Here is a 26,914-nt window from a genome sequence, read left to right as displayed (position 1 = left end):
CGGCTACTATTCACTACACACTAGCACTCGTGGACCATGGACAGCCTCATCAGCGTGATATCCTTGTCGTGGCAGTCTGCGACCATCAAACCGGCCACATACTTGAGCATTGCCAGCTACTGATTGTATCTTTATCCTCTCGCATCCCTGGGCCAAAGCTTGCGGCGGATACAAGATGATATGGAGCATGTTACGACGTTGTTCGGGATGGCGAGTATACCATCGAAATAGCAGGGTGCACAAGCAATATTGCATGGCCCCTGGGTCGAGACCATTCACAGCCCCTCCGATACTTCCTGAACCATGGGACATAAAGTCGGAGCCGCATGTATTGAAGAACATTATGAAAGGAACGACATTGATAGAACAATATGACGAACTAAAACAACTACCAAGCCCTTAGTTAGGCAGAAGCGAGAGAAGGCAAAATGAAAATGACATTAAATAGTCCTGGAGCTTAATGCCATAGTGCTGACCGCTAAATTGAATAGACGCCTGGGCACCTATATGCATATCCGGGCGGGCTTGCAAACAGGGACGATTTAGGGAGGGGTCCCATGACGCTTTCCAACGACCCCTGCTAGTGGCAGGGGATAATATGAGTGCCGTATGGGTCAGAAATCTTCACATATTCCCGTACAACATCTCTGCGACGGTCCAATGTCCCCGCTACCTTCCTTCCACCTCATCATTGACTGTTGTTTCTAATGACCATGTTGTTCCTTTTAGGGACTGTGGCACTTGCAGCCTCCGCGGTTCAGTGCATGCCGGAGACCGCAGGAAATGCCACATACGATTATATCGGCAAGATATTTCTTCCCCCCGATATAGTCCATTAAATCCCATTCTGATCTCCACAGTTGTTGGCGGCGGGACTGCCGGCCTCGCCATCGCGGCTCGCCTGGCACCTCACTTTTCCGTCGCCGTCATCGAAGCGGGGGGCTCGTACCAGACTGACACGGGCAACCAGAGCGTGGTGCCCTACTACGCGCTGACCATGCCGGTCCTCGGGACAGATCCAGCCACGTACCAAAGCGAGCCCCTGGTCGACTGGGACCTCATCTCAACCCCGCAAGAGGGTGCGGGCGGGCGGACCATTCACTACGCCAGGGGCAAGACGCTGGGCGGGAGCTCCGCGCTCAATACGCTGGCGTATGTCCGCGGATCCAAGGGAACATACGACCGGTGGGCTGAGGAGGTCGGTGACGATAGTTACCAGTGGGACAGCGTCTTGCCGCTTTTCAAGGCAGGCGCCCAACTCACGCCACCCGACTTGGAGAAGCGCAATGCCCCCAACGCGACGCCGAGCTGGGACCCGGATGCCTTTTCTGCGGTCACTGGTGCTGAACAGAGGCCGCTTCATGTATCTTTCGGCAACTGGGTGGATGCAACGACCTCGTGGCTTGCGCGCGCTCTCCAAGGCATTGGAATGGCGCCTGCCCCGAAGGGCTTAAACAGCGGGTCGATAAGCGGCGTGGGAGGGTGGACGTCATCTACGATCGATCCTCGAGATGCCACTCGGTCTTCTTCACAGACAAGCTATCTGGAGTTGGCAGAGAGTGAAACTAGAATAGAGGTCTACTCCCGCACACAGGCAACAAAGATATTATTTGCAGCGGAGACGGCCGTAGGCGTGGCAGTTGAAAGTCAGGGGGTAGCCTTCACACTGACCGCTAGGAAAGAGGTCATTCTCTCAGGAGGCGTATTCCATTCTCCGCAGCTGTTGATGATTTCTGGTGAGTCGAAGACAATCACGCAGTACTATCACACTGGAGTTGGCCTAACACGAGACTGATTCAAGGTATCGGACCGAGCGCCGCGCTTCAGTCTCTCGGTATCCCAGTTATCAAAGATCTACCCGGAGTAGGCCAGAATCTGTGGGAGCAGATAACATTCAGCGTTTTGCAAGGAATGAGCACACCAACAGGAAGGACTTTGGTGGACTCCCCAGACCCGTCCGTCCGAGATGAGACCTTGAGGCAGTACCACGATCACCAGGCTGGCCCGTATAGTCAGGCAGGCGGATACTTTTCTTTCGAGAAGATCCCCGAACGCTTGCGCGCCAACTTCTCCAAGGAAACCAGGGACAAGCTCGCAGATTTCCCAGATGATTGGCCAGAGACGCAGTACATCCCTTTCGGATTCGCCATCACATCGGGCAATACCTCCCAGACAGTAGGCGTCATGAGTGCCACCCTGACAGCGCCGTTGTCCCGTGGTAACGTCACAATAACTTCGACGAGCATCAAGGACCCTCCTGTTTTTGACCTCGCATGGCTCTCGGACCCGGCGGACGCCGAAGTCGCCGTGGCTGCGCTCAAGCGCTGCCGGGAAGCGCTTGCAGACCCTTCGCTCTCTTCCGTCCGTGTTGGATCAGAGTTTGCTCCGGGCACCAGTGTGACGACCGACGAGGACATACTGGCTTATATTCGGCAGTCGGCGTCCACTGTCTGGCACGCGAGCGGCACGTGTAAGATGGGCAAGGTTGAAGACCTCATGGCCGTGGTGGACTCGAGGGCGAAGGTGTTTGGTGTTGAGGGGCTGCGTGTTGTAGATGCTAGTGCATTTCCATTTGCCATGCCTGCGAACCCGCAGGCTACTGTGTACATGCTTGCTGAGAAGATTGCGGATGCGATAATCAGGGGACTTTGACGCTCTATACACATAGGCACCCGATAGAGATGTTGCCACTTTGCAATCCACTAACACGAGCTGTTGCCTGATAAACACCCCCTGTTCTACTCGAAGACAAGCAAATTCGAAGCTAGCTCCATGTCCACCAAAACGAAGCTCAACTCTGCCCATATGCTCAGACTTAAAACCACGGTCTCGGACAGTCACAACCTCTTCCTCCATTCATTGTCTCAGTTCTCCTAGAGTTTGTTTTGTTCCATTCCAAGCGATCGCCCCCACAATCTAATTTATAATTGTAATTCATACAACTATAGTTTAGGTCTCGGAAGGTTGACTTGTCGTCTAGCAATCCCACGCCCACTAAGCCGAAGAGCAGTTATGACTCCGGAATTTGGCGCCAGTGCATGACTAATGGGCGTTTGGTTTAGGGGTATAATGTTCGCTTCGCACTTCAAGTAGCATGCGAAAGGTCGCCGGTTCGATTCCGGCATCGTCCATTTGTTTTGTTTTTGCTTCGTCGGGACACCCAGTCTATTTTTTTTTGTTCGAAGCTTCGTATGTTAGATGTCTTGCCATGCATTTTGGAATCGCGTGAGCCATACATTTGCTAGCATCACATTTGATTGTAATATACGTACTATCGCTCTAGACGGAAAGCATCCGTGTTAAGCATACAATTAGTCGCTCACCTACTAATAATGTTATATAATAATTAAAATATAGAGGTATATATTAAAAATATAAAGATAGTATAATTAAATTATAAAGTATATTTAATAAAAGAATTAAATTTATTATATTATTATATTTAAAATAATAATAATTCCTTAACTAATAATAGTTACTCTTTAATTTATAATTAATTAAAATATAATTATTAATTCTAAGAGGTGCGTTATAGCTAATTATAACCGTTGCTAACTATGATATAACCTCGGTCCGGTAGGTAGTCTGGATAAATCCTCTAATTCTAACGAATATCCGAGTAGTACGGATCGATCGTGTTTCGCTCTTTTTTAAAAAGAAAAAAGCCCCGTGCGCCTGCTCTTCCAAACGAAGTCTTAAATACAATTTTTTATAGGTCAGGTAGAGAACTTTAGAGATAATTAAATTTCCATGGTCCATTGGTTTCCGCTCAACAAACGAGTCAAGAAAAGTTTGGTGTGGTTCTGGCCACATCTTTTAGCGGAACATGATGTGTTCTTATTTGCCCATCCGTTCCAAATTGTTCCATGTCTTCGACATCCCCGTTCGAATCCCGCAAACCCATCTCCCTCATTTCAATTCCTGGGTCTATGTCAAATTCCTGCTCCACGACTCTCGCAAAGGGCTGGGTATCGTTGGAGGTACTCCTTGGAGAGCTCAAGCGGGGTTCCGAAGGCCCCTTGAAAGACTTTTCAGGCCGGAACGCCCTGCTCGATTGCTTGGTCGAGTTCAATCCATTGAGTGCTTTGCGGGATGCCCCGTGGCGTGCTCGGCTGGTTTCTGACTGCGTGTTATGGATCCGGCCTCTGAGAACGAAAGTCATGATTGGTTTCAGTGAGGGGAGACATGCTGTTATCGAGGTCAGTCACTGGTCAAAAACACTACATATGATGATGACGTATTGCCAGAATAGGATGCCATACCGCAGACTAAGGCGACGTTGACCTCGACAAGGGTCCATTGCGTCGAGTCGGCTGAATCCCAGATCGTATCAGGGGTCGTCACATCCAAATTGATGGTGAAGTAGATACGGATGACAGAGACGGCCGTGACACTGTTGAAATTTTAGCCAACTGAAAAACCGCCGTACTAGAGCGCACATGCACTTACAACAGTCCCAGCGCGAATACACCTATGAGCGCAATTCTCTGAGGTTTGAGCAGCGTGAGATTCCAAATGAACGGCAGCGGAACCAACATTAATAGTATGTCGGTAAGCGTATTGATACTTGAATTCACAAGAAAGAACTTGATAGTATCCACACCACAATTATATTGTGATCTAATGAGCGTCAATTGTCTGTCGAAAGTTCAAGGTAATGATTTTGAAAGGGTGTAAAAATTGAGTAGAGCCGTGAATGAAAGAAGGGGTTGGGGAAGCAGTCTTACGGATCTGGAGGGTTGACGAGATCAAATCTTTCCCAGAACGCGGTGGCTGGCTGGCACTGGAGTCCGAGCACCAAAAACTGTGGGAAACACTTGAGTGTGAGCCTGTGACCAGCCACACTACCCTTGATGTTCAAATGTCACTTACTAGTACCACGGTCCATATTGAGAGAAACAACCCGAATATCCTCAGTGGCCACCTGATTCTATGGTCCGCTGAGAATATTCGCCAGTAAAAAGCCAGTATCGCTAGTTTCGTAGTGAAGATACTTAGAGTGTAGGCGTATGAGGTGATGTAGAGACCGAAGTAGTATGATCTTGTCGCCCCAGAAGGGGCAGCCCATACGTGCAGGCCAAGTCCTCTGGGAACCACTGTCCAAGAGACCGCCTTAGCGTATGAGCGGAAGGGTGGGGGTCATTGCCGATAGCGAGATCATCACGAGTGGGACTTACTGTAAAATATGGTGAAGAAGAAGAAAAACGACGCCCATATCTGATCTTGTCAGTACCTGTTATTTATCAATCAAATGCAATCAACCAGACTCGGAATTCTTACCAGGGCCGTGAGCATGATCCAGTCATCCCACCAGAACCCGCCCCTTGTCAGCCTTCGAGAAAAGAATCGGAGCCCAACAGATGCGGCCCCCGCCACATAGGTGACACATGCAGACGCGAGCAGGCCTGGCACTTTTGTCTCGGTCAGATCCAGGCCCGGTGGGGGGCTTGGAAGTGAAGCCATCGGAAGTAGGACAGAGGGTCGACACGGAGGTCCGGCCAGCGAGGGGACATAATGAGAAAGACAAGTATCATGAGCGGGCAGCAGGAAAAGTCCCTTCCACGATACCGACTCTATAAGAGTGCGAATTGGGCCGGTGCCAGGATAGGTACGCAGACAGGCAAGGCAAGGAAAATAAGAAACGAGGCATAGACCCTGCGCATTGAAAGCTCCCACCGGATGGCAACTGCAGCCGTCTTGTGTCGTTCCTAGCCAAACGAGGGACACGCGCTTAACAGCGCCCTTGGCTGATCCTCAGTCCTGCAACATAGGCGCGCCCCGCAAGTCATGAACAGCCATCCCTTGCCCTTTGAGACAGAAGTCAACTTGAGAACAGCCCACCGGCCTCACTCTTCCAGACCAGTCACATGGTTTCTATGCAAGAGGCTAAGAGTCAGATATTAACTTTGCAATGGTGATTGACCAAAGACTGGGCAAGTTCGGCAGCTTCCTAACGCTCGACTTCTTGGCCATCGGGGTGGCAGGAAATGCAATTCCACTTCCAATTCTATCGTAAAGGATATCTACATGCTGCAGACAGCAGCAAACCACTGGCCTAATCACAGAGGGCCCGAGCTGAGCTAGAGGGGTCTGTCAAACTTTATTTACACCACAGAGCAGCACGGGTATAAGCGGGCCTGCCGTGGAGCTGTTTTTGAGAAGGAGAGGTTGGGAACATGTGAACGAGTGTGCCGCCGGCGCGGCGACTGCCGCGGCGGGCCGGCACCAGACATATCCTTGAATCCGACATGGTCGCCTGATTTTCGGGCGGAGGAGGGCGTGGTAGTGCTCAACCTTGTCTGCTTGAGACATTGTAAAGGGCGCTCAATCAACTCTTTTGGACTGGCGGCATATCCGTTGCGGGGTGGCTCCAGATGGGTCCTTCTGGCTAGTCATGAGAAACGCGAAAGGTTATGAGAGGTTTGAGGACAAGGTGGGTGTGTCAAGTTCCAGAAACGGGATGGCAAAGTCGCTTGTAGCTAGGCAGGAAACACGCCAAGGGCGCCGTCTGTGACTGACTGGTTTGCATCAACAGGTCGTGTTTAGCTAACCGAGCCTGGGGGACAACCATACGCCACATGCCGCTAGAGAACTGCACGATGGTTAAAGTTCAATACCGATCAAACTTTGACGGTATACTCCATAGAAGAGGCTATAGGGCTGCTACCTCGGGAGCAGTTCCGAGGGCGATCTTGACGCCTGTGACTGCCACGCTGTCGAAGTGCCTGAACTTGTCGTGGAATTTTTCATATTTTCTTTTTGAGATTGGGTATTCGCACGCACTAAAATGGAGGGTATACCCAAGCCCCAAGGGATAACCTCTCATAGAACAACCTCCTATAGCACAACCTCCTATGGGACAACCTCATCGGATAACCTCCTATAGGGTAACCTCTACTTTAATCTCCGAGTTCCCTGGTCTGGGTGTATGACCCTCTGTTTTAATGGGTGCGAATATCCGATCTCTCTCTTTTTATTTAAAAAAAATATCTTCCCTTACTTATTAAGATAGTGGGTTTGGAACCGCGGGAGTGGGGCGATTATTTATAATTACAGTTTTTTCGGATGGAGGACCAAACATTGCGACAAGGCTGGCCACAACGGGAAAGTACTGCATATGTAGAGGGTGTCACTCAAAGCTCCGTGTCGAGACTACGAGACACGATCCGGTTGCAACAACCACTATTCTCACAATCTAAGATCAAAAAATAAGACTTTTACCTTTATTTTAGCCTTAGAAAAAGCCTTAAAAAAGTAGGTAAATATAAGATAATAGGTAGTATGCTTACATAAGCATAGTTATACTTTAAAAGGTTGTCTAAAAAACAAACAGGCTTTCCTAAGTTAAACCAGCTCGGCTCACGCTCATTCCACTCTCTAAAAAGCTATTAAAATTCTTAAAATGATCTAAAACAGTTAGGTCCTGCCCGGAGTCGAACCGGGGCCCCGGGAAATCGTGCAGAAGCAAAGTCAAAATCCCATATCCTAACCACTAGAACACAGGACCAGAAGAAGTTGCAGACCGATCTGTGAAGTGACTTATATTTGCGGACAATTTTGCTTCCATTCCGTTAGACACCTAAGGGCACACTTGGCTCCTTATTATATAGTGGTAAGCACTCAAGACCCAGCGCTTAAAAAAGATATAATGTTAATAATAATAGTTTAATATAAGATTTTAATACTTTAATCTAACTATTTTAAGTAATAAAGATTATAACCTAAGTGATTCCACCTACCCTATTATACTACAAGTAATAAGTAAGATAGAGGCTATAAAGTAATAGCTTTACATTTAAACCGCACTATAATTTAAACTACCCTTTAATATAAACTACTTAATTATATAATAATTAAGTTTATTACTCTTCTATATACATTCAATAATATATAAAGCACCTTTATATAATTAATATAAGTTATATACCCTTATATATTATAGAAGATTTAATATTTATACCTATAAAAATAAAAAGTATATTTAAACTTTAAGGAATAAACTTCTATAAGATACTATCCTATAAAATAGCTAAGACGGTCCTCACAACCTATAATAAAAGAAGGCTCAAATTTTCTATAAAGAATTATTAATTCAAAACTAAAGTTACTTAAGGAATAGTATAGAGGAGGTAGTGAAGCTGTAATCCCACACCGCGAGAGGTATAGAGGCCACTTAGGCCGATAAGATAAGCAGAGTGCACGGACCTACTGGTTGGTCCTGCGGGCGTTCAGCCCATAGCCCTGACAATAGCCTCCTCTAGGACACCCTCCTAGGACAACCTTCTAGGACAACCTCTTACAGGACAACCTCCTATAGGATAACCTCCCCTAGGACACCCTCCCCTAGGACACCCTCCTCTAGGATAACCTCTTAGGACAACCTCCCAGGATAACCTCCTCTAGGACAACCTCTTAGAGGACACCCTCCCATAGGACACCCTCCTCTAGGATAACCTCCTAGGATAACCTCCTCTAGGACACCCCCCTCTAGGACACCCCCCTCTAGGACACCCCCCTCTAGGACACCCCCCTCTAGGACACCCTCCTATAAAATAACCTTCTTTAAGATAACATCCTATTAAACAAGTTTATAAGATAACTATTTCATACTAATCTAAGTACTTTAATCTCTAAGTTACTTAGTGTAGGTGGGCATAACCTCCGTTTTTGCGGGTGTGAATGTCCGGTCTCTAATATAGTACTTAAGGCCTAGAGGTAAGTAGATGTGTCTAAACGCGGGTGGGCGGCGATATGATCAGAGCTAAGAGAAAGCACGGTGGTAGACTTCACTTGCTCGCATGTTATTGTGTAAGACCGACGTTGCGGAACCTTAGCCTTGGAGAGGAACGGTCCTTGACGACAGGATGTGCGTGTCGTCCAGGATTGTCTTGATCGCAAACAATTTTGCAATTCCCAGCAAATGGGCAATGACTTGGACTACCAGCTGAGTGGTGTCGGGTTTCGACAACACTAGAGCATAGATGAGTCTTGGGGCGACCCACTGCTGCCTTTGGGATATGAAAAGCAATATGTGGTTCCGTTCTTAATCCGTATAATAAACCCCGAACGCGTACGGTCTGTTCATGTAGTGAGAAGCGCCCAATCACCTAAAATGAAATATACTCAGTGTTGTAAGCGGTACCAAAGAAGAAAATGGAGCGATTCTTTGAAACATGCAAAGAGAGAAATTGAGGAGCTCAGAACATGAATGATCGAGGCACGAACTTCATGGAGTTGATGCTTCGGTATGTCCTTTTATGTGTACCTAGGTAGGTAGCCGAGATGGCCTCGATCAAAGCCATTCGCCCTGATTAATCACCCCTGGCTTCGAAACGCTCTCCCCGGGCACCCCAGGATACAGTCGAATACACCTTCCAAACGTTCACGGTGTTGGTGTTGTGGTCAAGTGCAAACGCTTGCCGCCGGGCACCGGTTGCAATTGAAACACAAGTTCAAAGATAAGACACCGTTTACTTTCAATTGAGACTTGTCGGTGAATATACGGTGTAAGAATTTAAGCCGAACAAAGATATGCGCTTTTATTTGAACGCTTGGAGACACCAGTGGACAGAGGCATTTCGTGTCTGAGGGGAGATTTGAGTAGGGATTTATAGGTACAAGACCAATCAGACACACTCCGCGGCCCCATCGGTATGCTGAGAGATATCATCACCGTTACGCTCAGTTTTCCACCAAGGTTTTCGATTAAAATACAATGGCATCCCAATTCCTCCGCCACCCTCTATTTCTGGCCGTCCACAACAACTAAGATGCCTCATTCACTCTCCTGCTTCGAAAAATACCGATACGCAGCATTAGCGTAAAATATAGTCTCCATAGTCCCGTAAATAGAAAGGAAAACAATAATGACAATCTTGGTAGTTCGGTTGGCTCCCATCCGGTCAAGAACAGATAACCGACCCTCCTTCTTCGTCGAAGCTGGCTTCTCCGACTCTGTGGCAGACCTGCTGTGTGGATTGCTTCCGAGGTGGCGGCGGAGCTGTGCTGCCCCAATTGGCTGGGAGAAGAAGTACTGGCTGTGGATGGATGGGCGGCTCATGTGGATGTGCCTCGCGTGGCCTGCCCATGATGCAGCTGGTGGAATGGCACCTAGTCGGCCTTTTGTGGCCGGGATCTTGGTAGCCAGGGCTGAAGACATGGGATTTCAAGTGGCTTGATGGAAACAGATTTGTGGCGTGCCCGGATGTGTGCTGCAAGAACTCTGTCCAGTGCGGGGGATTCAGAAAGAGGTGTGGCAATTCGCTGCAAGGTGAAGCTTGGTGGGCTTTGTGACACGGCTGTGGCCTGTGGTGTGGGTGCACAAGAACAACGCTTCTCTGAGTTTTTTTTTGATTGCAGGAGAACTATTGCTTTTGAGGAGTGATGGGGGAATTATACCAAGTGATGCATAATGAGCCATGCTCTGGGAAGGATGGATTGGGATGTCAGCCGGCGGAACTGAAACCCGGCTGCCACCAACACACAGGAAGCTGGTGCTGATTGGCGTGGCACACGTCTCTAGCTTCAGGAGGCTGCTCACTGCAGCGGACTCAACAAATGGCCTGTGCCTTCAGGTGTTGATGCAGTCGGGGGTCAGTTCCGCGACAGCTGTGGCGTTGGTAGCCGAGTAGTTGATGCAGAGGTTGGCCAGCTTCGGGAAGTTCTCATGAATCACTGGCACTTCAAGTGGAGTGTCACCAGTTCAAACTTCACCATCACGTCAAGTCTTGACGCTTCACGGTTTGGGTTTACAGAGGCTCAAATGTTGAGCTTTGATCAGCCAACAAATATTTCTCAATCTCAACAAGGTTAAGCCATATATGTCCTTTTATGGGCTGTGGCAAGTGTTGACAGCGCTTCTAAGTTCAGACTACAGGCTGAACGGAGGTCTTTCAAGTGTGACCATGAATGCTTCACCGGTCCAAGAGCTTGGCAAAAGGTAGAGGAGATAGTGGCACAGGCCAAGAATCTAGTTGGCTCCATTCCCAGGTGGGCATAGCAGCAAGAAGACACACACCAGCAGAAGACACACCAGCAGAAGAGACACAAGCAGAGCACCAAGGCACATACTTAGGTAACCACAGCCCTCAAAGCAACAAACAAAAACAAATAAAAAAAAGACTAAAAAGAATGGCGGCACTGGGACTTGAACCCAGATCTTCCTGGTCGGTTCAGACACTATCTCTCCACAGTAGTTTACAACACGCGGTCATATCCAACCCGCTTTGAGCTTTTGCCTTTCATCGTCAGGAGTCATACCGTTAGACCATGCCCCCCGAACTTGTTGAACTACTAGTGAGGGTGATTGCTGATATGCTTTGGTCTCCTGGCTGGCCGGGCTGGGGGGCCTAACCTGCCTGCCTGCAGGTGGTCGACTGGCATGGATGAGCAGTGTTGCCATCCACCTGCACTTGAGGCCTGGAGATGGCACTTTCTTCACGTAGCTTGATAAAGTTAGAGGTTCGTATTGTGCCGCTATCCTATAGTCCCAAGGTCTTGGCCTCCCCCAGACTGTCCAGAAGTCCCATGCGTATTGTCAGCACACTAAAGCTAGAACGGATGAGCTCTCGGCTGTGGCGTGTCCCTTCACCACTCCCCTTGCGAGACAGATTAGCTGATGAGGAAGCCGGTTGGTGATGCTCAGCTAGATTCTGTCACGGGGAGAGCAAAGACACAACTGTGCCGAATGCCGCTTCCGGAAGACCCATACCACCACTCCAAGGTGAAGCCTTCTGCGTGCTGGTGTTCACAGAAATGACCCAAAACAGGTGGCAGCTCATCGACACCCAAGCTACATCCAACATTCCGTGAAAGGAAGATGAGAAACACCCATTTCCCATTGTAAAGAAATCACAGACAACAAGGCCCCTCAGCAACAAAACACCGATTCAAAGGGCACACACCTGGACAATCAGATGACTTCTTTCAATTGGACTAGGGTTAGCTACCTTCTCCCGCTCTACTACCCCCAAGTAGTATCCAGATACCCAGGCAAAAGAAGATTGGAATCCCGGGACGTCATTCTGAGCTTGAAGATGCTCTGCAGGCCTTGCCATCTAGATAACTTGACTACAACTCCGGGCAGAGGGCATTTCTCCACTTTGTGGTAATCGCCCTACCATGAGAAGCCAGCAGATAAAACCCCGCCAGATCTCTGGTAGTCTTATCTCCAGTTCAATCAAGACTCCCTCACAGGTTTTTGGATTGAGGTGGGGGGCTCAGAAATTCGCATACAAGGTAACAACATTGAAGCTCAGTAGTATCCACATCAATGCATCTGCGCATGTCGACCTGCACCAACAAGTGCCAGGCCCTGGTCCTACTAGATGTAACAAGTCACATTAGAAGCAAAGACAACGGCCAATTGTAAGGCCAGACAGAGTCAACTTTGCCTGTTTGCAGAGTAGCAGGTGATTGATGGAATGTCTCACGTGACTCCATAATAGTGTTGATTTTGACTTCACCGCTTCCACTTGGCCAATGCGGCATCAATCGTTTTCCTTATGCACAGCTCTAACCAACTTGCTCACCGTCCATGTAAGCAGAGCTGGGCAAACAAAAAAAAAGACGGGCCAGTGGGGAACGAGAGGTTGCTGCCTCCGGGCCTTGTTGAAGCTGTCGGTGGGTCAAGTGTCTTCACCAACTGCACCGTTAGGAGGGGAAATGCGTAGTACACCACGGTACCTAGTGCGTTGGCTGTAGCAGTAGTATTTCTCAGGCCTCAGTCCAGCAATCCCCCCCACAGAAATGCAGATCCTACTGATTAGGCAACACAATCCAGCACAGCAGTCCGAATAGAGTTCTGAGGGATGGTCCCATGAGAGGCTTGTCGAGTATCTGCGACATATCTGCGATAGCCGCAAGAAGAGACACGGATCCCAAGAATGACCTGGTGCAGTTGGGGGCGCTCGTGTGTCTCAGAGCACTGATTCACTTGTTGGACTTTTTTTTCTTGTTTTTTTTTTTCACATCATTGTTTTGGTAAGAGAAGAAAAAAAAGAGAGGCGGTTTTAAATCTGAAAAATCAGAGTCTACTGTCTCACCAGAGTGTTCTGGCGAAAGTAAACAAAAGCCCTCCCTACCTGTACACCTGGGCGAGCCAGAAGCTAGCTCCTGGTGGAACGGGGCAGGATCTATCGGGCCGGGTCGAGATTCCAATCCCGCGCCGCCTAGCCGCGGTTGGCGGTGGGGACTTGTCTCGCGCCTGGAGTTGGAAGCCATCAACGCAAGGTTACGAGCGAGACTAGGTTGTTCCAGTCCACAGAGGGACAGTCTTTTATAGGGCAGAGAAGATTGTTCCATTTCACGGGACCAAATCACGCTGCCGGGGCGTGTCAATCTCCCTCGGCGTGGCTGGTTCGTGGCGGACTGTTGATCGAGGGCCTGGAACCCCCTTGACGGGGCCAGCAGAGGCAGAGGAGGGCAAGCAAGTACGCGTCGACTAGGAGAATGAAAAACGCAACCCGAACGGTTACGGTGAAGCGGCGGACGAGAAAAAAAGAAGCAACGTGATGGTGTACGAGGATACAAATTGATCACCCGCTAGCAAGCAGCACCAAGCACACGAAATTGCAGCTGTGAACCCCAGCTGTGACATGCCTGTACGTGGCTGGGGGGGCCGCGGCCTGGGGGCAGATGGGGCCTTGTGCGACAGGGACAGACGATGGTACGAGAGAACCTGTCGCACACCGGCTCGAGGGTGCGCGAGTGTGCGTGCTTTGTGTCCAGGACGGCCGCCCGCCGTCGCGCCGAGGGTGGGATCCTTGGTAAACCCGCAGTGGTCTTCTTGGACCGAGCCCGTCTGTCACACGATGCGCTGTGCCGGTTCGCGTATCTGAGGAAGCTCGGGAGGCCGTCGCGATGCTGCATGGACCCCTCGGCCGTTCAGTGTTGGAAGGCTTCCTTCCTCTCAGCGACACCGACGGGCACCGTTGGGATGGGTCGAGCGGGTCTCAGCTGCAAGGTTCCCGTCGACGTGGTACCAATTGGGGGGGGCCCGGGGGTGGTGGTGGTTCCTGCGGGCTGGGCTGCTGGGCTGCTGGGCTGCTGGGCTGCTGGGCTGCTGGTGCTACGACGACAGACGACAACGGAGGAGGAAGTGGGGTGGTGTTTGGTTGTTTGGTGGTAGTGCAGCCACACGAGAGCCGCCAGGGCTCAATGGCGGGATGGGGGAGAGACAATGCTCAATTGATTGACTGATTGATCGTCTGGCTGGGCACCTGGGCACCAGTGGAGGAGTTAGTTCAGACCTGGGGCAGTTAATAGGGGTTCAGGTGGAGCCGGGTCGAGTTACACGCGAGGCTTGAAGAGTGAGACACGGGCATCGAGGGGGTGTCAGATTGCAAGCTGTCTGTCTGTCTGTCTGTCTGTCTCCTCTGCCTGTCTCTGCCTGTGCTTGTTGGCGAGGTCGGGCAGGCTGGCTGGCAGCTGGCAGGGGAGGCGTTTGATTGTGATTGGGTCAAGCATGCTGGATGTGCCGTGATGAGGATTTGTTTTCCTTGCTCGAGCAGGCATTCAGGCATCTTGTGCACCAGTCGAAGCAAGAAGCTGTAATGCACGACGCCCGTTTCGGCGAATCTCGAGTTGGCAAAGCAACAAAGTGACCCCCGGCGATGGGAGGAGATTGATGGATTGCACAATTGGTGTTTTGAAGTTGTTGTTGGTGCACCACACCACACACACACCTGCTTGGTGAGCAGGGGGAGATGGCATGGGCAAGAACCAGCAACAACAAGCTGTTCTGGTGACCACGGCAGCATGGCCAGGTTTGCCAAGTGTGGTTTGGCAGTGTTGGACGGCAAGCGGCGTCTACCATCACGGACCACCAGACGGTAGTCCAATTGAGTGTACATGAACGGTACGTACCTGGCTTGGTTGGGACATTGTACCCTGTACCACAAGTACCGTCAGTGGCATCCGTTATTGTACTCCGTACGTGGACGCACCTGCAGGACGAGGTGCATGTGCTGTGCCTGTGCCTGTGCCATTCATTTGCACGTACAGAATAAATTCCAGGCTGCAGCAGAGCAGGCAGGAGTGGAGAACCAAGACCAAACCCAAGCAGTCTCGCCTACGGACGTACGTCGTAGACAATGCAGGGAGACCAAGACAATGCGAGTCCGTCAGTCCGTCTCGTCACTTCCAAGTTGGTCACGCTCACAAGGCGAGGTGAGGTGGCAAGTGGCAGGGTGGTCGGTTCCTTCTGTGTATGTCTGTGCTCGTGTGTAGACTGACCACAGACCATGTGGAGGCAGGAGGGCAGGTGCAAGATGAGGTGCAATCTGCAGCTGCAGCAGTGCAGGATTGCTTTTCGGGCCAGCTGGCGAGGGGCTGAGGGAATTCGGAAGTGGTGACTCGATAGAATTGAGTGATGGGAGATTCTCTCAGAGTGGCAGAGTGGCAGAGTGGCGGTCTTTGCTTCTTCTTATCTCCAAGACCAGAGATAGAGATATCCCAAGCGTCCCTCTTCCCTGTTAGCTCGATCGGTCCTGCCAAGACTGCTCCACCCAATTCCCATTTTTGGTATTTTGGGACGGGCAAGAACGGGACTCGACTTGGGACTCGACTATCGATTGCAGTCTGCAGAATTTCTCACGGCAATGCAATTCAATTCGAGCAGCCGATCGAGTCCTCGTCGTTTCCGTCTCTCTTCATCCAGCCAGTCCAGCCAGCCCAGCCACAGCTGTAAGGACATCACCTTAGTGAATTTGTTTGAAATTCCCGACTTGGACCATCAAATCGCAAACTGATGCCACCAATTCCTCCCGAGATACCGTCCGGCAACATCCTCCGTTGCATCCGCCCAATCCCATCCCTCTCCCTCCCCCTGCCACGCTAAGAAACGTGGGGGAGACGCACCGCAGAGGACCAGACAGCACCAGAGAGGACCACACTTTTGAGATCTGCTGCCGAGGCCAGGCCAGGCCAGACACACCCAATCCGACTTCTATTCACCTGCTGCACCTGCTGCACCTGCAGTGCGATCCACGAGTACTCGCTACAGTCGTAGTGACCTCTCCCCAGTGTACTCTGCATCGTACTTCCCGCCGCGGCACCTGGCGACAGGCATTCGGATGACACCGGCCCACACCTCCTCCGCCCGGGCCCTGCACACCAACACACCCAGCCAGATTCTTCTCACGGGTTGGACCCCCTACTAGCTCGCCCAGATAAGCACTATCTGCCACAGCTGAATGACACAGACAGCGAGACTCGACCGCCCGGAGCCGCCTCTTACTTTTCCTGGGTTTTTTTTATAAGAGCACCGACATCGCCCTCTCTCGTCCTCCGGGTGTGTCGTTGATCCTGACATCGCTTGTTCTGAGCTGCTCTGCTCTGCTCTGCTGTGCTTTGTTTTTGCTGTCTCTTGCTGGGTTCTGTCGTGATCACTTCGACAGCAGTTTGTGGTTCCGGCGCTGACCAGGTCACTTGCTACTCACCAATACCGGTACCAACACCAACAACTGTCACGCCTCGCTCCCCACTGCTCGCCCACCAAGACAGCATAGCAGGCATAGCCGTCAGCTCCACTGACCCCTTACCCACAACATGGACGAGGACCAGGGACCTTCGCAGATCGTCTCGGAAAATAATGGCAACAAGAAGACCATGGGCGACCGAGCCCGTGCTTTTAAGCACATGTTCTTCACCAAGGACGGCCTCGTCGGCGACTACGACTACGGCTTCCTCTTCACCCCGAGCCTCCCCTTCATGCGGAAACGCCCACAAGCGGCTCCTTTCTTTGGCCTCAATGACAAGATCCCCGTCGTGCTCGCCCTGCTGCTCGGCTTCCAGCACTCCCTGGCCATGCTTGCCGGCCTCATCACCCCTCCCATCATCCTTGCTGGCCAGGGCGGTGCCAACTTGAACGCAGAGCAGGCCCAATACCTCGTTTCCACAGCCTTGATCGTCTCGGGTCTCCTCTCAGTTATCCAGATCACCAGGTTTCACATCTTTAAGACCCCGTACGAGCAGAATTCCCCGAATTTGTTCCAGGCAGATCGTGTATCTGGATAAGCTGACACACGGACGCAGATACTACATCGGCACTGGAATCATCTCCGTGGTCGGAGTCTCCTTCTCCATCATCTCCGTGGGCATGGGTGCCCTCGGCCAAATGTACGCCAACGGTTTCTGCCCGCTCTCAGAAGACGGACAGACAAAGCTGCCCTGCCCGGACGGATACGGCGCAATTATCGGTACCGCCGCCGTCTGCTCGCTGATCGAGATTCTCCTCTCCTTCCTCCCGCCAAAGGTCATGCTGCGCATCTTTCCACCCATTGTCACCGGCCCCACTGTCATGTTGATCGGCATCAATCTCATCGAGAGCGGCTTTCAAAACTGGGCTGGAGGCAGCGGCAACTGCAAGACAGCGGCGGAGGGATTCAGCGTCTGCCCGAGTGACGGTGCACCACACGGACTTCCCTGGGGTAGCCCCGAATATCTCGGCCTCGGCCTCTCCGTCTTTGCAACTATCATCATCTGCGAGCGGTTCGGTGCCCCCATCATGAAGTCGACCTCGGTTGTCATTGGCTTGCTGGTGGGCTGCATCATCGCTGCCGCGACGGGCTACTTCGATAGGTCTGGCATCGACGCTGCCCCCGTGGCGAGCTTCATCTGGGTCCACACTTTCAAGCTGACCGTGTACGCTCCGCTGGTGCTTCCAACCATGGCTGTGTTTATCATTTGCGCCTGCGAGGCCATTGGTGACATCACGGCCACGTGCGACGTATCACGCCTCGAGGTCGAAGGAAAGCTGTACGAGAGTCGCATTCAGGGTGGCGTTCTGGCTGACGGTATCAACGGCTGCATCGCCGCACTGTGCACCATCACGCCCATGACGACCTTCGCCCAGAACAACGGCGTCATTGCTCTGACACGATGCGCGAACCGAAAGGCCGGATACTGCTGCTGCTTGTTCCTGGTGATCATGGGCGTGTTTGCCAAGTTCGCAGCCGCCCTGGTTGCCATCCCAGCCTCCGTCATCGGCGGCATGACCACCTTCTTGTTTACGAGTGTCGCCGTGTCGGGTATCGCCATCATAGCAAAGGGCGTCCCCTTCAACCGCCGCAACCGTTTCATCCTCACCGCCGGCCTGGCCCTCGGCTACGGCGCCACCCTCGTCCCCAACTACTTCAGCAACGTCTTCGAGCACGCGAACCCCAGCACTAGCCTGCGCGGTTTCCTCAACGCCATCGACCTCGTCATGGAGACGGGCTTCGTCATCACCGCCTTCCTCACCATGTTCCTCAACCTGGTCCTGCCGCTCGAGGTCGAGGAGACCAAGGCCGCCACCGACGAGGCCGCGTCTAGTGTGCGCGCCCCTAGTAATATGGACACCGAGGGCGGGGCGCCTGCCGGGGAGCTGAAAAAGGCTTGACGGAATGGGTGTGAGGATAGGATCGAACGTATGGCATAATTATTATTGTATTAAACGTGGCACTTTGCTCCTATCAGGGGGCAAGGCGCTTCTTTGTGGCGTTAATGGTAGATACAGGTCTTTGCATCAATGCTAAAATTGCCGATGGCAACATGGCCATGGCCCTTATTAATCGTTCTTCCTGAGCTCATGTACAATTAATGAGTCCTTGTCTTGGCGTTGATGGTTGGTTGGCTGGCTGGCTAGTATCCACTGAGCCGTAAAGGCGGGCCGTTATTCTCTTTCCCCCCCCCCCCTTCCTGGTGTGTAACTAGAGGCGTCCACTAGACAGGGTCATACCAGCTATGCAGGGTTTGGGTGTGTAATGATGAACATGTTACCCAACATGCTCACTTTTGGTGTCGAGAGTGCTTGGGAGTACTAACTCGTCTCTTTCATCTTGCGTGCGGGATAATTATCGCTCGCTGTGTATTGTATTGAATAAACTGGTGGAGCAATGTGATACGTGAAGCAGGTGTCGTCTTGGGCTTCTGAGGTCTGGACTCGGGCCTTGGGAGACGGCGCCCCCCATCCCGGGCCGGGGTGGGGGGAAAGGGGGTACCGGAGCTCTGCGGGTTTGACTGTGGGGGGGGGGATGGGGGTGGGTAGTTCTTGTGCGATGGTGCTGTTGTGTGTGTGTGTGTGTGGGTGTGTGTATGTTCATGTGAGTGATAGAGAGAGAAAAGTGGTTTCGTTTCTAATCCCCATACACATAAAACGTATGCGACGCCTTCATAAAGTACCTAAGTAGTAAACGCTACAGAGAGAGAGAGAAACAGAGTATTGTTAGGGTCTCCCTCTGCTGTGGTTATGGAGTGGTCGTTAATGACCTAGGTATGCTTGGACTCTGTGATGGTGGCAGCTGGGTCTGGGGATTCGCGTTGAGGGGCTAGGGTGTTGTAGGATGGAATAACGGCCTGTCTTTCTTAGGATACTTAGGTACTAACTCAGCTTATAGTTTATATACTCATGTAATAACTTTAAATAATATATTATAAGATTTAAAAATAACTTAATAATTTTAAATTTTAATAAAGTAAATATATTTTAAAATTAATATTAGAAATAAATACTTTTAATAAATATTAAAAACTTTTTTTAAAAAAAGCGTAAAATAAATAAAAAATAAAAATAAGGAATTAAATATTATTATTTATTATTTAAGTTTAATATCGTTATTAAAAGTTTTTTTTATTAATTTAATATATTTCTTTCTTTTTTTATTAATTTAAGTTTTTTATAATTAATTAATAATTATTATTTATATAATACTAATAATAATATTAAACTTGTTAATATTTTATTTATTAATATCTAATATTCTAATACTTTTTATCCTACCCTACTAGTTACGATTTTCCTAGTAGCTTATAGCTCTTAGATCCTTTTCCTCTAAGTTCTAAAAAAATACAAGACATTAGAACCTATTCTACTTAACACTAAAGAAACATATATACACCTAGATAGCTAACACCCCTAGGATATATCCGGCTTCTTAACCTCTGACTTCGTATCATCCTACTTCCCACCATTCTAGTTGCTATCATCTTGCTTCCTAACCTCTTAATCTCCTAGCCATCACCCTACCTTCTTCATAGGCTCTAACACCCAACCTCATACCTCAACGTTATCCTTCTCATCTAGTACATCATACTTTCCTCACCTCTTCCAGTCATACGCTAGACTCATATATCTTGATGCCTTATATGACAACCTCTCAAGGATCACTCGTCATTCCTGCCGACGTGGCCACGTTTGTGATTGATCTGATTTCGGCAGAAGGAGCTCCTGGTGGATGGGCCATTTGAGAAGGAAGGAAGGAAGGGCTTAGACACGCTGCCTGTCGGTCTTGTTGACTCGCAACGCTTCTCCCCCCGACACACCCAACCATTGCTGTCCTGCATCGATTCTGAAGCCATACCCATCAACGAGTTCACAGTTATCAGCAATTCTACACTCATCATCACGCCCATACTCAACTGCACGCCCACCATGGCTGGTTCCAGCGACAATCAGGGCAACACAGCCTCCCGTGGCCATGCGGACCCACAGGCCTCCACGACGTCATCCATCCCCATCGACCATGCTGCCGCTGACGAGAAGGGCAAGGCCCCCGAGACCACCGCCGATGCCGACGACACCGAGCTCACCGACGATGCCGACGACACCGAGCTCACCGCCGATGCCGACGAGAGGTTGGCCGACGCCATACTCACAATACTGACATGCGAGAAACCGGGACAATGGGACTTCGACGTCAACAACGACGTCATGAAATTCATCCCGCAAGGCAAGGTTGATATCGAGAGGACGCTACGAGCCTACAAGAAGGCGCGGGTAGAACTTATGGCCCTGAAGCCAGACGACCAAATTCTATTCCCAGACGATGTGAGGAGGATCGCGCTGGCGATTACCGATTCCTCTGGTCTTGAACTACACGGAAGACCCATCCATCAGAAGGAGATGGAGGAAATCAGATCCTGGAGGCAGACCGACGTCGTCATGATATCCTGCATGGTTCTGGTAAGCCGCAAGAGGCTGGTACCAACTGGCCGTCGTACTAATCACGCCGACGCAGTGTTCAGTCCACAAAGTAGAGCAGGCCAGAAAGACAAAGCCGAGACGAGACCGCCTTGAGGACGTCATCGAGTTCCTCAAGACGGAGAAGATTCAGGTCGCCAAACTACTAGGGGAGTACGAACATCGCGCCGATAAAATTGCAGGCAATCCGTGGCGGAGATTGAAGAGCACCAACCAAGCCAGGGCACAAAATCAATCGAGGAGGGAACGTGGAGCCGGAACGGGGGGATCCTCGGACCAGGACGCAGCCGGCCCGAGCTCCCCGGTGCCTTCATCTGTCGGCACCGCAGAGGGTAGTGCAAAGAAGAAACAGAAAATGGGCTAGGAGGACGTCGACGGCCCCACACCGTCCAGTGGTGGCAAGTAGACTCTGCAAAGGACAATTAGCATGAGATGACATTGAGGAAGAGTAGGTGCCTAGGTACCTAAGTAGTGAAGTAAAGGATCGCAATAGACGTTATCCACTTACTACCAGAGGTTGAGAAATAACAGTATGTCGTGCTTACCGATTAGAGTCTGACCTCTACAAGGAGATCCCTTTGTAAGACTATTGTAAACGAAGTTGTCATATGCGAGTTTATTCGTGCGAGGCTACGATAGGGGAGGTTATTCGGTAGGAGGATATAAGGTCGGAGGTTGTTATAGAGGAGGTGCTATCCGGAATGTTGTAAGGTAGGGGGTGGTGAGATATGAAGTTATTAGGTGGGAGGTTGTCCTCCAGAAGACTAGGAAGCTGTCTCGTAGGAAGATATCTCACAAGAGCTCATCTTATGGGACCTCATCTCAGGAAATTGAAACCCAGGGTGTTATGATATCCAAGTCAACCACGTTAACAGGTCGTTGGACACGAGGCTGATACAAAAGAGGTTGGACAGGAGATTTGCTGTGTGGAGGACACCCGGGCAGTGGCGAGGGCCACCGGATAAGAGCAGAGCTGTACAAGGAGACGCGCCCCAGGAGGAGACGTGCGGAGAGAGAAGCATGGAAGCGGGAGTTGGCGAAGGGGTGCGAGGCGGACGGCGCGTCTGCGCCGGAGGTGAGCATTGCAAAGCGCTTCCAGCCCACCCGCCCACCGATCAGGATGGTAAACCGGACATGACGTGTCTATTACACTTCTAGCTATTCCTAGCCGACACTCAGGTACAAAACACAAGCACACCGTCCTCATCATGACACTGACGAGAAACTATAGATGTCCACAATTGTAGCAACCGCCCAACGCCTAGCAATCCAAGCAGCAAACATCAAAGCCGTCAAATCCTTCAGTCACGCAACACAGACACGCCTGGACCCTCAGGACCCCCTTCACAGCGCCTCAATGGCCCTGAGCAGAACCTCCACGCCGCCGCTGCGAACCTCACTGCTCCCCTCGGAATCCACACGCCCCTTCAGCAGCGACGAGACGTCACTGAGCACGCCGAGCGGGATGTAGCACCCGGTCTTGGCGCGCTCGAGGCTCTCCTTGAGGCGCGAGGTGTGCTCCCACTCCCTGGCGGCGACCTCGGCCCTCTCGATGACGGCCCCGGGGATGCCGCACATGGCGGCGCAGTGCATGCCGAACGAGCCCTCGGCCACGCCCTCCTCGAGCTTGTACAGGAACGTCACCCGCCGGTTGGCGCCGTCGACGCGGATCCGCATGCGCCGCGGGGAGATCTCGGGGTGGCTCTCGAACTCGGCCGCCAGGCTGTGGTAGTGCGTGGCAAAGTAGCCGACGCAGCCCACGTGCGTCGCGACCTGGTGCAGCACCGCCTGCGCGACGGCGACGCCGTCGTACGAGGACGTGCCGCGGCCCAGCTCGTCCAGGATCACGAGGGACCGCGGGGTCGCCTCGGACAGGATCTTCTTGGTCTCGGACAGCTCGACGAAGAAGGTGGACTGCGCCGCGAAGATGTTGTCGTTGGCCCCCAGCCGGGACATGATGCGGTCGATCGGGGTCAGTCTGGCGGACACGGCGGGGACGTAGCAGCCGATCTGGGCCATGATCACGGCGACGCAGGACTGTTACGTCGTTAGCACATCAGTCCAGAGGTATGGGTTGTACCCATGAGCGACGGTGCTTGAGGAACACAAGTGGGAACTTACCATGCGCAGCACTGTAGACTTTCCGGCCGCGTTTGCACCGGTCAGCAGGTTAATCTTGGCCCCCTCTCCTCCGAGCTTGATGTCGTTGGGAATAAAGTCGTCGACACTATTCAACATGCACGGGTGGCGCAATTCCTCAAAATCCACAACGCTCCGCTCTTGATCGACAAAGACAGGGCGGCAGCTTGGCTGGCCCAACGCGGTCGATGACTTGGCGAGGCTGATGAGACAGTCAAGCTGAGCAACGACCCTAATGGCTTGCAGCCAGGTTTCGTTGTCCGTGTCAAACCGCTTGAAGAAGCTCGCGGCAACGTCTTTGATCACTTGAGAATGTATCTCCTCTGCCTCCTGCAACTCGCGCACCAGGGTCAGGAGGTCCTGGAAGTAGTACCGCTTGACTGCGGCGGTCGCCGACATCTGGCGCCAGTCCTTGGGGACTTTGACAGCCTTGGGGACTTCGATCTGGTAGATCTCCTTGCCAACATCGCAGAACTTGAGTTTTGGGCACTTCAAATTGCCCTTCTGCTTGGAAAGCAGAGCATCGAGGTCTTTTTTAATCCGCTTGATGTTGTCCATACTGCTGTCAAACTCTTCCTCGATACCAGGTTCGGGGATAAATAGCTTTTCCTCGCGGGCCTTCCTCTTGTCAAAGGCGTTCTTCCAAAAGTCAAGAGGCTCCTTTAGGCTGGGCATTGACGAGATCAAACGGTCCACCATGGTGTTTCCGCCGCCAAAGGCACTCATGAGAGTCATTGTGTAGTCGATCTGCTCGAACCCGTCTATGACCCTGACGAAATCATCTGGTCTGCACACACCGGCATGAATTCGTGAGATCAACCTCTCAAGGTCAGGCATCTTGGTCATTTCGGAGGAGAACTGTTCACGGATGGTGGTGTCGGCATTCAATAGGTCCACAGCATCCAGGCGCTCATTGATCTTGTCGATGTTGCAGAGTGGATGGCAGACCCAGTTGCGGAAGAGCCGCTTCCCGAATGGTGTAACACAGCGGTTCAGCAGGGCGAAGAGTGTGCCCTCGGGCCCGCCGTTGACCGTGTTCGAGAAGACCTCGAGATTGATGAGTGTCTGTCCATCAAGAATGAGCGTACCATTTTTGTGGATAGGAGTGTACCACTGGAAATGACCCTGAGACAGCAGAGTGGTCTCGAGCTTGAGGACCCGCAGGTAGTGAATGAGCGCGCCAAGTGCCGACATCAACAGGTTCTTGTCTCTAGACTCCTCGAGCACCTCGGGCCAGACCTCTTCCTCGACCCCCTCCCGGACGAAGTAGCCACTGCAGTCAAGCTCGCGGCGCGTCTGGTCGGAACCCCAGAACTCAGAGTTGGACTTGAGCTGATTCCAGATGGTTGTTGGGGTGGTGTTGTTCTTGAGTATTCTCATTGCCTTGGTAGAGATGTGCGACTTCTCGAGAAGGATTTCCCGAGGGCAGATTTGGGCAACAAAGGTCTCGAACTTGGTGAGATCCACATCATCGACGAACTCGGAGACGAAGAACTGGCCCGTGGCGGCGTCAACAAACGCGATTCCAAAGGCTGGCTGGCCGTCGATAATGCACTCCTTGATGGCGGCACAATAAACAGCCATGTCGTCTTGGAGCATACTACCGTCAACAAGAGTGCCCCCGGTGAGGATGCAGGCCAATTCTCGACGAATGATCTTGTCTTCTTTGCCCTTTGTAGCCTTGAGACCCTTGCCATCGCGTTCACGCATCTCCTTGCCGAGCGCCGACTCCATCTGGTCGACCCGGGCGACCTTGTAGCCTTTTGCGATGAACTGGTTCACCCACATATCGAGTGAGCCTTCGGGAACGCCGACCATGCGCATGTTGACGCGGTCTGTCATCTTCAGATCGAAAAGCTGGTGACCGAGAGTAGCATCATTCTCGTACAGCTCGTAGAACTTGCCCTTCTTGAAGAAGACGACAGTGTCCCAGAGGTTCTTTTTGATGTCCCAGTACTGCTGCTCAAAAGCCGAGAACTTTTGGCTGGGCGGCACATAAAGGGTACCCGGGTTGAAGTCTGGGTGGCCAGGGGGGTTGCGATCCCCATCAAGAGGCTCTGCAAGCCAGCGGTGTCGCTTTTCTGGCTCCTTATCGCATGCTCTTTCTTTCGCTTTTGAAGCCGATGGACTCGGTTTGCGCGCCGCCGCGGGTTTGTGCTCCTGTCGCTTGCCGATGTCCTCGGGGTCGTACCGCCACTGCTGGGCCGTTGATGTACCGGAGGCTTCATTGAGGAGATCTTCGTCGTCAATGTCTTCTTCCATCTGCGCGGAGGTCGGGGAGCTCGACGAAGGTTGCCGCTTTCTGGGGGGCGGGGCGGACTTGGGAGCTGGGCGTTTTCTCTTCTTGGACTTGGAGGGTGCATCGGACTCATCAGAAACAACGAAGTCGTCCATATCGTCTACCCCAATACGTTAATCAGACCGCCATTGCTCGGAGTGCTCCAGCGCGAGTACATACCATCGTCTTCATCCATCACATCGTCCAATGGACCCTCGTATTCGTCCTCGTGATCGTCGTCGTCCATGACAGCGGTGCGGGCGCGGTTCCTATTCCGCGTGGGACGCGACTTGCGCGACGTGATGACTTCGTCTTCTTCGTCGGACGACTCTGCGTAGTTGACGGATTTCTTGGCCTGGGGAAATGAGGGTCAGTGGCGGCCGGACGTGACAGGGAATTCCACCAAATGACCGTACCTTTCGGGAAGGGCTGCTGCTTGCAAGCACCGCGGGGGAGGTCGCCGGCTGGATGTCGAGCTCAGCAGGAGACTTTGGCGACGGCAAGGAGTCGCTGGGTACCTTGGAGTCAATGGCCATGACATCAACGTTCTCCTGGGAGCTCAATGGCCCAGCTGCGTCGCTGCTAGGGACGGGAGTAATGTTGGACGGGCGCTTGGCAAAGGACAAGGCATTGGCCTTTGTGGTCTCCTTGAGGCACGTCGACGACGCCTTGGCTGTCTTGGTGGAGGTGGACGTCGTGGCAGTGGCGGAGACAGAGGCAGCGGCACTGGGCTTGGCCTTTGGCTGGCTGGCCTTTGAGAAGAAGCCCAGGATGCTCTGCTGCTTCGCACTGGACGACGGCGTCTTTGCTGGCGTCTTTGCCGGCGTGCGAGCCGGGGCGCTGGTGGGTTTGTCGCCCATTTCCCTGGGACAGCAGACCAATTCGATCCGCTTACGCAGACAAAGATATCAGACAGAATCCCAATGCAGAGAGAAGAGCGCCGGCAAATAAAGACCAAGTCAGTACGTGTGTCTCGAGGCTGGTGCTGGCGAGTAACGCTGGGAGTAGGGAGGCACCAGCACGGGAGAGAGGGCGACTCCTCGAAATACTGGGCCCTTTAGAGTTCACGACGCGTTCATGGGAGGCGCGTTGTTGGATCTGCAGTCGCGTCTGCCGAGGACCCTTGTAACGGGTAGTGGGTAGCGGGTAACGGTTCCAGCGAAACGGTGGCCCGAGCTCAAGCTGGAGCTCTCCTGTGCGGTGCTCCAGATCTGCAGACGGCAATCGGCCCCGCCACCTCAGGCCACCTCTGCCCCCCCAAACCTCCTCTCAGAGACACCACAGATGATATTTGCTTGACTTCACCTCGATGAACTCATTCCCAAGGAACCCCCATGATTCTTCCACCGTTATTCTTTCAGGTTTTCTGTGAATTTGAAAGGACCCACCGTTCTGCATGATTGTTTGCAAATCGATTCTCAGAACAACCCCGGCAGACCTGTCCTTTTTGTCTTGTCTTCGCCCCGTTTCTTTTCCTCCCCGGATGAAACAGGTCAATGTAAGGTGTTTTTTTACATGTATGGGGATTAAAAACGAAA

At 51.9% G+C, this 26,914-nt stretch overlaps 5 protein-coding genes across 5 annotated transcripts; 3 read left to right on the top strand and 2 right to left on the bottom strand.

The window, feature by feature from the left end:
* Positions 1-997: 997 nt before the first annotated feature.
* KVR01_010447 (uncharacterized protein) lies at positions 998-2,652 on the top strand (the record flags this gene model as incomplete). Its single annotated transcript, XM_044793949.1, has 2 exons — positions 998-1,736; positions 1,802-2,652. 2 exons carry the CDS (start codon positions 998-1,000, stop codon positions 2,650-2,652), a joined length of 1,590 nt encoding a protein of 529 aa, XP_044640606.1.
* Positions 2,653-14,133: 11,481 nt separating this feature from the next.
* KVR01_010294 (uncharacterized protein) lies at positions 14,134-15,347 on the bottom strand. The gene is made up of 3 exons (XM_044786521.1): positions 15,002-15,347; positions 14,294-14,889; positions 14,134-14,219 (listed from the first exon to the last, which is right to left on the bottom strand). Exons 2-3 carry the CDS (start codon positions 14,850-14,852, stop codon positions 14,155-14,157), a joined length of 624 nt encoding a protein of 207 aa, XP_044640453.1. The 5' UTR covers positions 14,853-14,889; positions 15,002-15,347; the 3' UTR covers positions 14,134-14,154.
* Positions 15,348-15,537: 190 nt separating this feature from the next.
* Positions 15,538-18,889, top strand: KVR01_010161 (uncharacterized protein). Its single transcript, XM_044782435.1, has 2 exons — positions 15,538-16,964; positions 17,035-18,889. The coding sequence occupies exons 1-2, from the start codon at positions 16,549-16,551 to the stop codon at positions 18,377-18,379; spliced, it is 1,761 nt and encodes a 586-aa protein (XP_044640320.1). The 5' UTR covers positions 15,538-16,548; the 3' UTR covers positions 18,380-18,889.
* Positions 18,890-20,410: 1,521 nt separating this feature from the next.
* On the top strand, positions 20,411-21,323 carry KVR01_010646 (uncharacterized protein; the record flags this gene model as incomplete). Its single annotated transcript, XM_044785242.1, has 2 exons — positions 20,411-20,941; positions 20,997-21,323. The coding sequence occupies 2 exons, from the start codon at positions 20,411-20,413 to the stop codon at positions 21,321-21,323; spliced, it is 858 nt and encodes a 285-aa protein (XP_044640805.1).
* Positions 21,324-22,074: 751 nt separating this feature from the next.
* KVR01_010564 (mismatch repair ATPase MSH6) lies at positions 22,075-26,471 on the bottom strand. The gene is made up of 4 exons (XM_044786456.1): positions 25,793-26,471; positions 25,557-25,731; positions 23,081-25,497; positions 22,075-22,996 (listed from the first exon to the last, which is right to left on the bottom strand). The coding sequence occupies exons 1-4, from the start codon at positions 26,234-26,236 to the stop codon at positions 22,304-22,306; spliced, it is 3,729 nt and encodes a 1,242-aa protein (XP_044640723.1). The 5' UTR covers positions 26,237-26,471; the 3' UTR covers positions 22,075-22,303.
* Positions 26,472-26,914: the final 443 nt, after the last annotated feature.

The sequence above is a fragment of the Diaporthe batatas genome (genome assembly GCF_019321695.1).
Source record: "Diaporthe batatas strain CRI 302-4 chromosome Unknown Contig00013, whole genome shotgun sequence".
Classification (NCBI taxonomy): Eukaryota; Fungi; Ascomycota; class Sordariomycetes; order Diaporthales; family Diaporthaceae; genus Diaporthe; species Diaporthe batatas.
The sequence above is the reverse complement of the archived record's forward strand: the minus strand, read 5'-3'. Positions and strand labels throughout refer to the sequence as shown.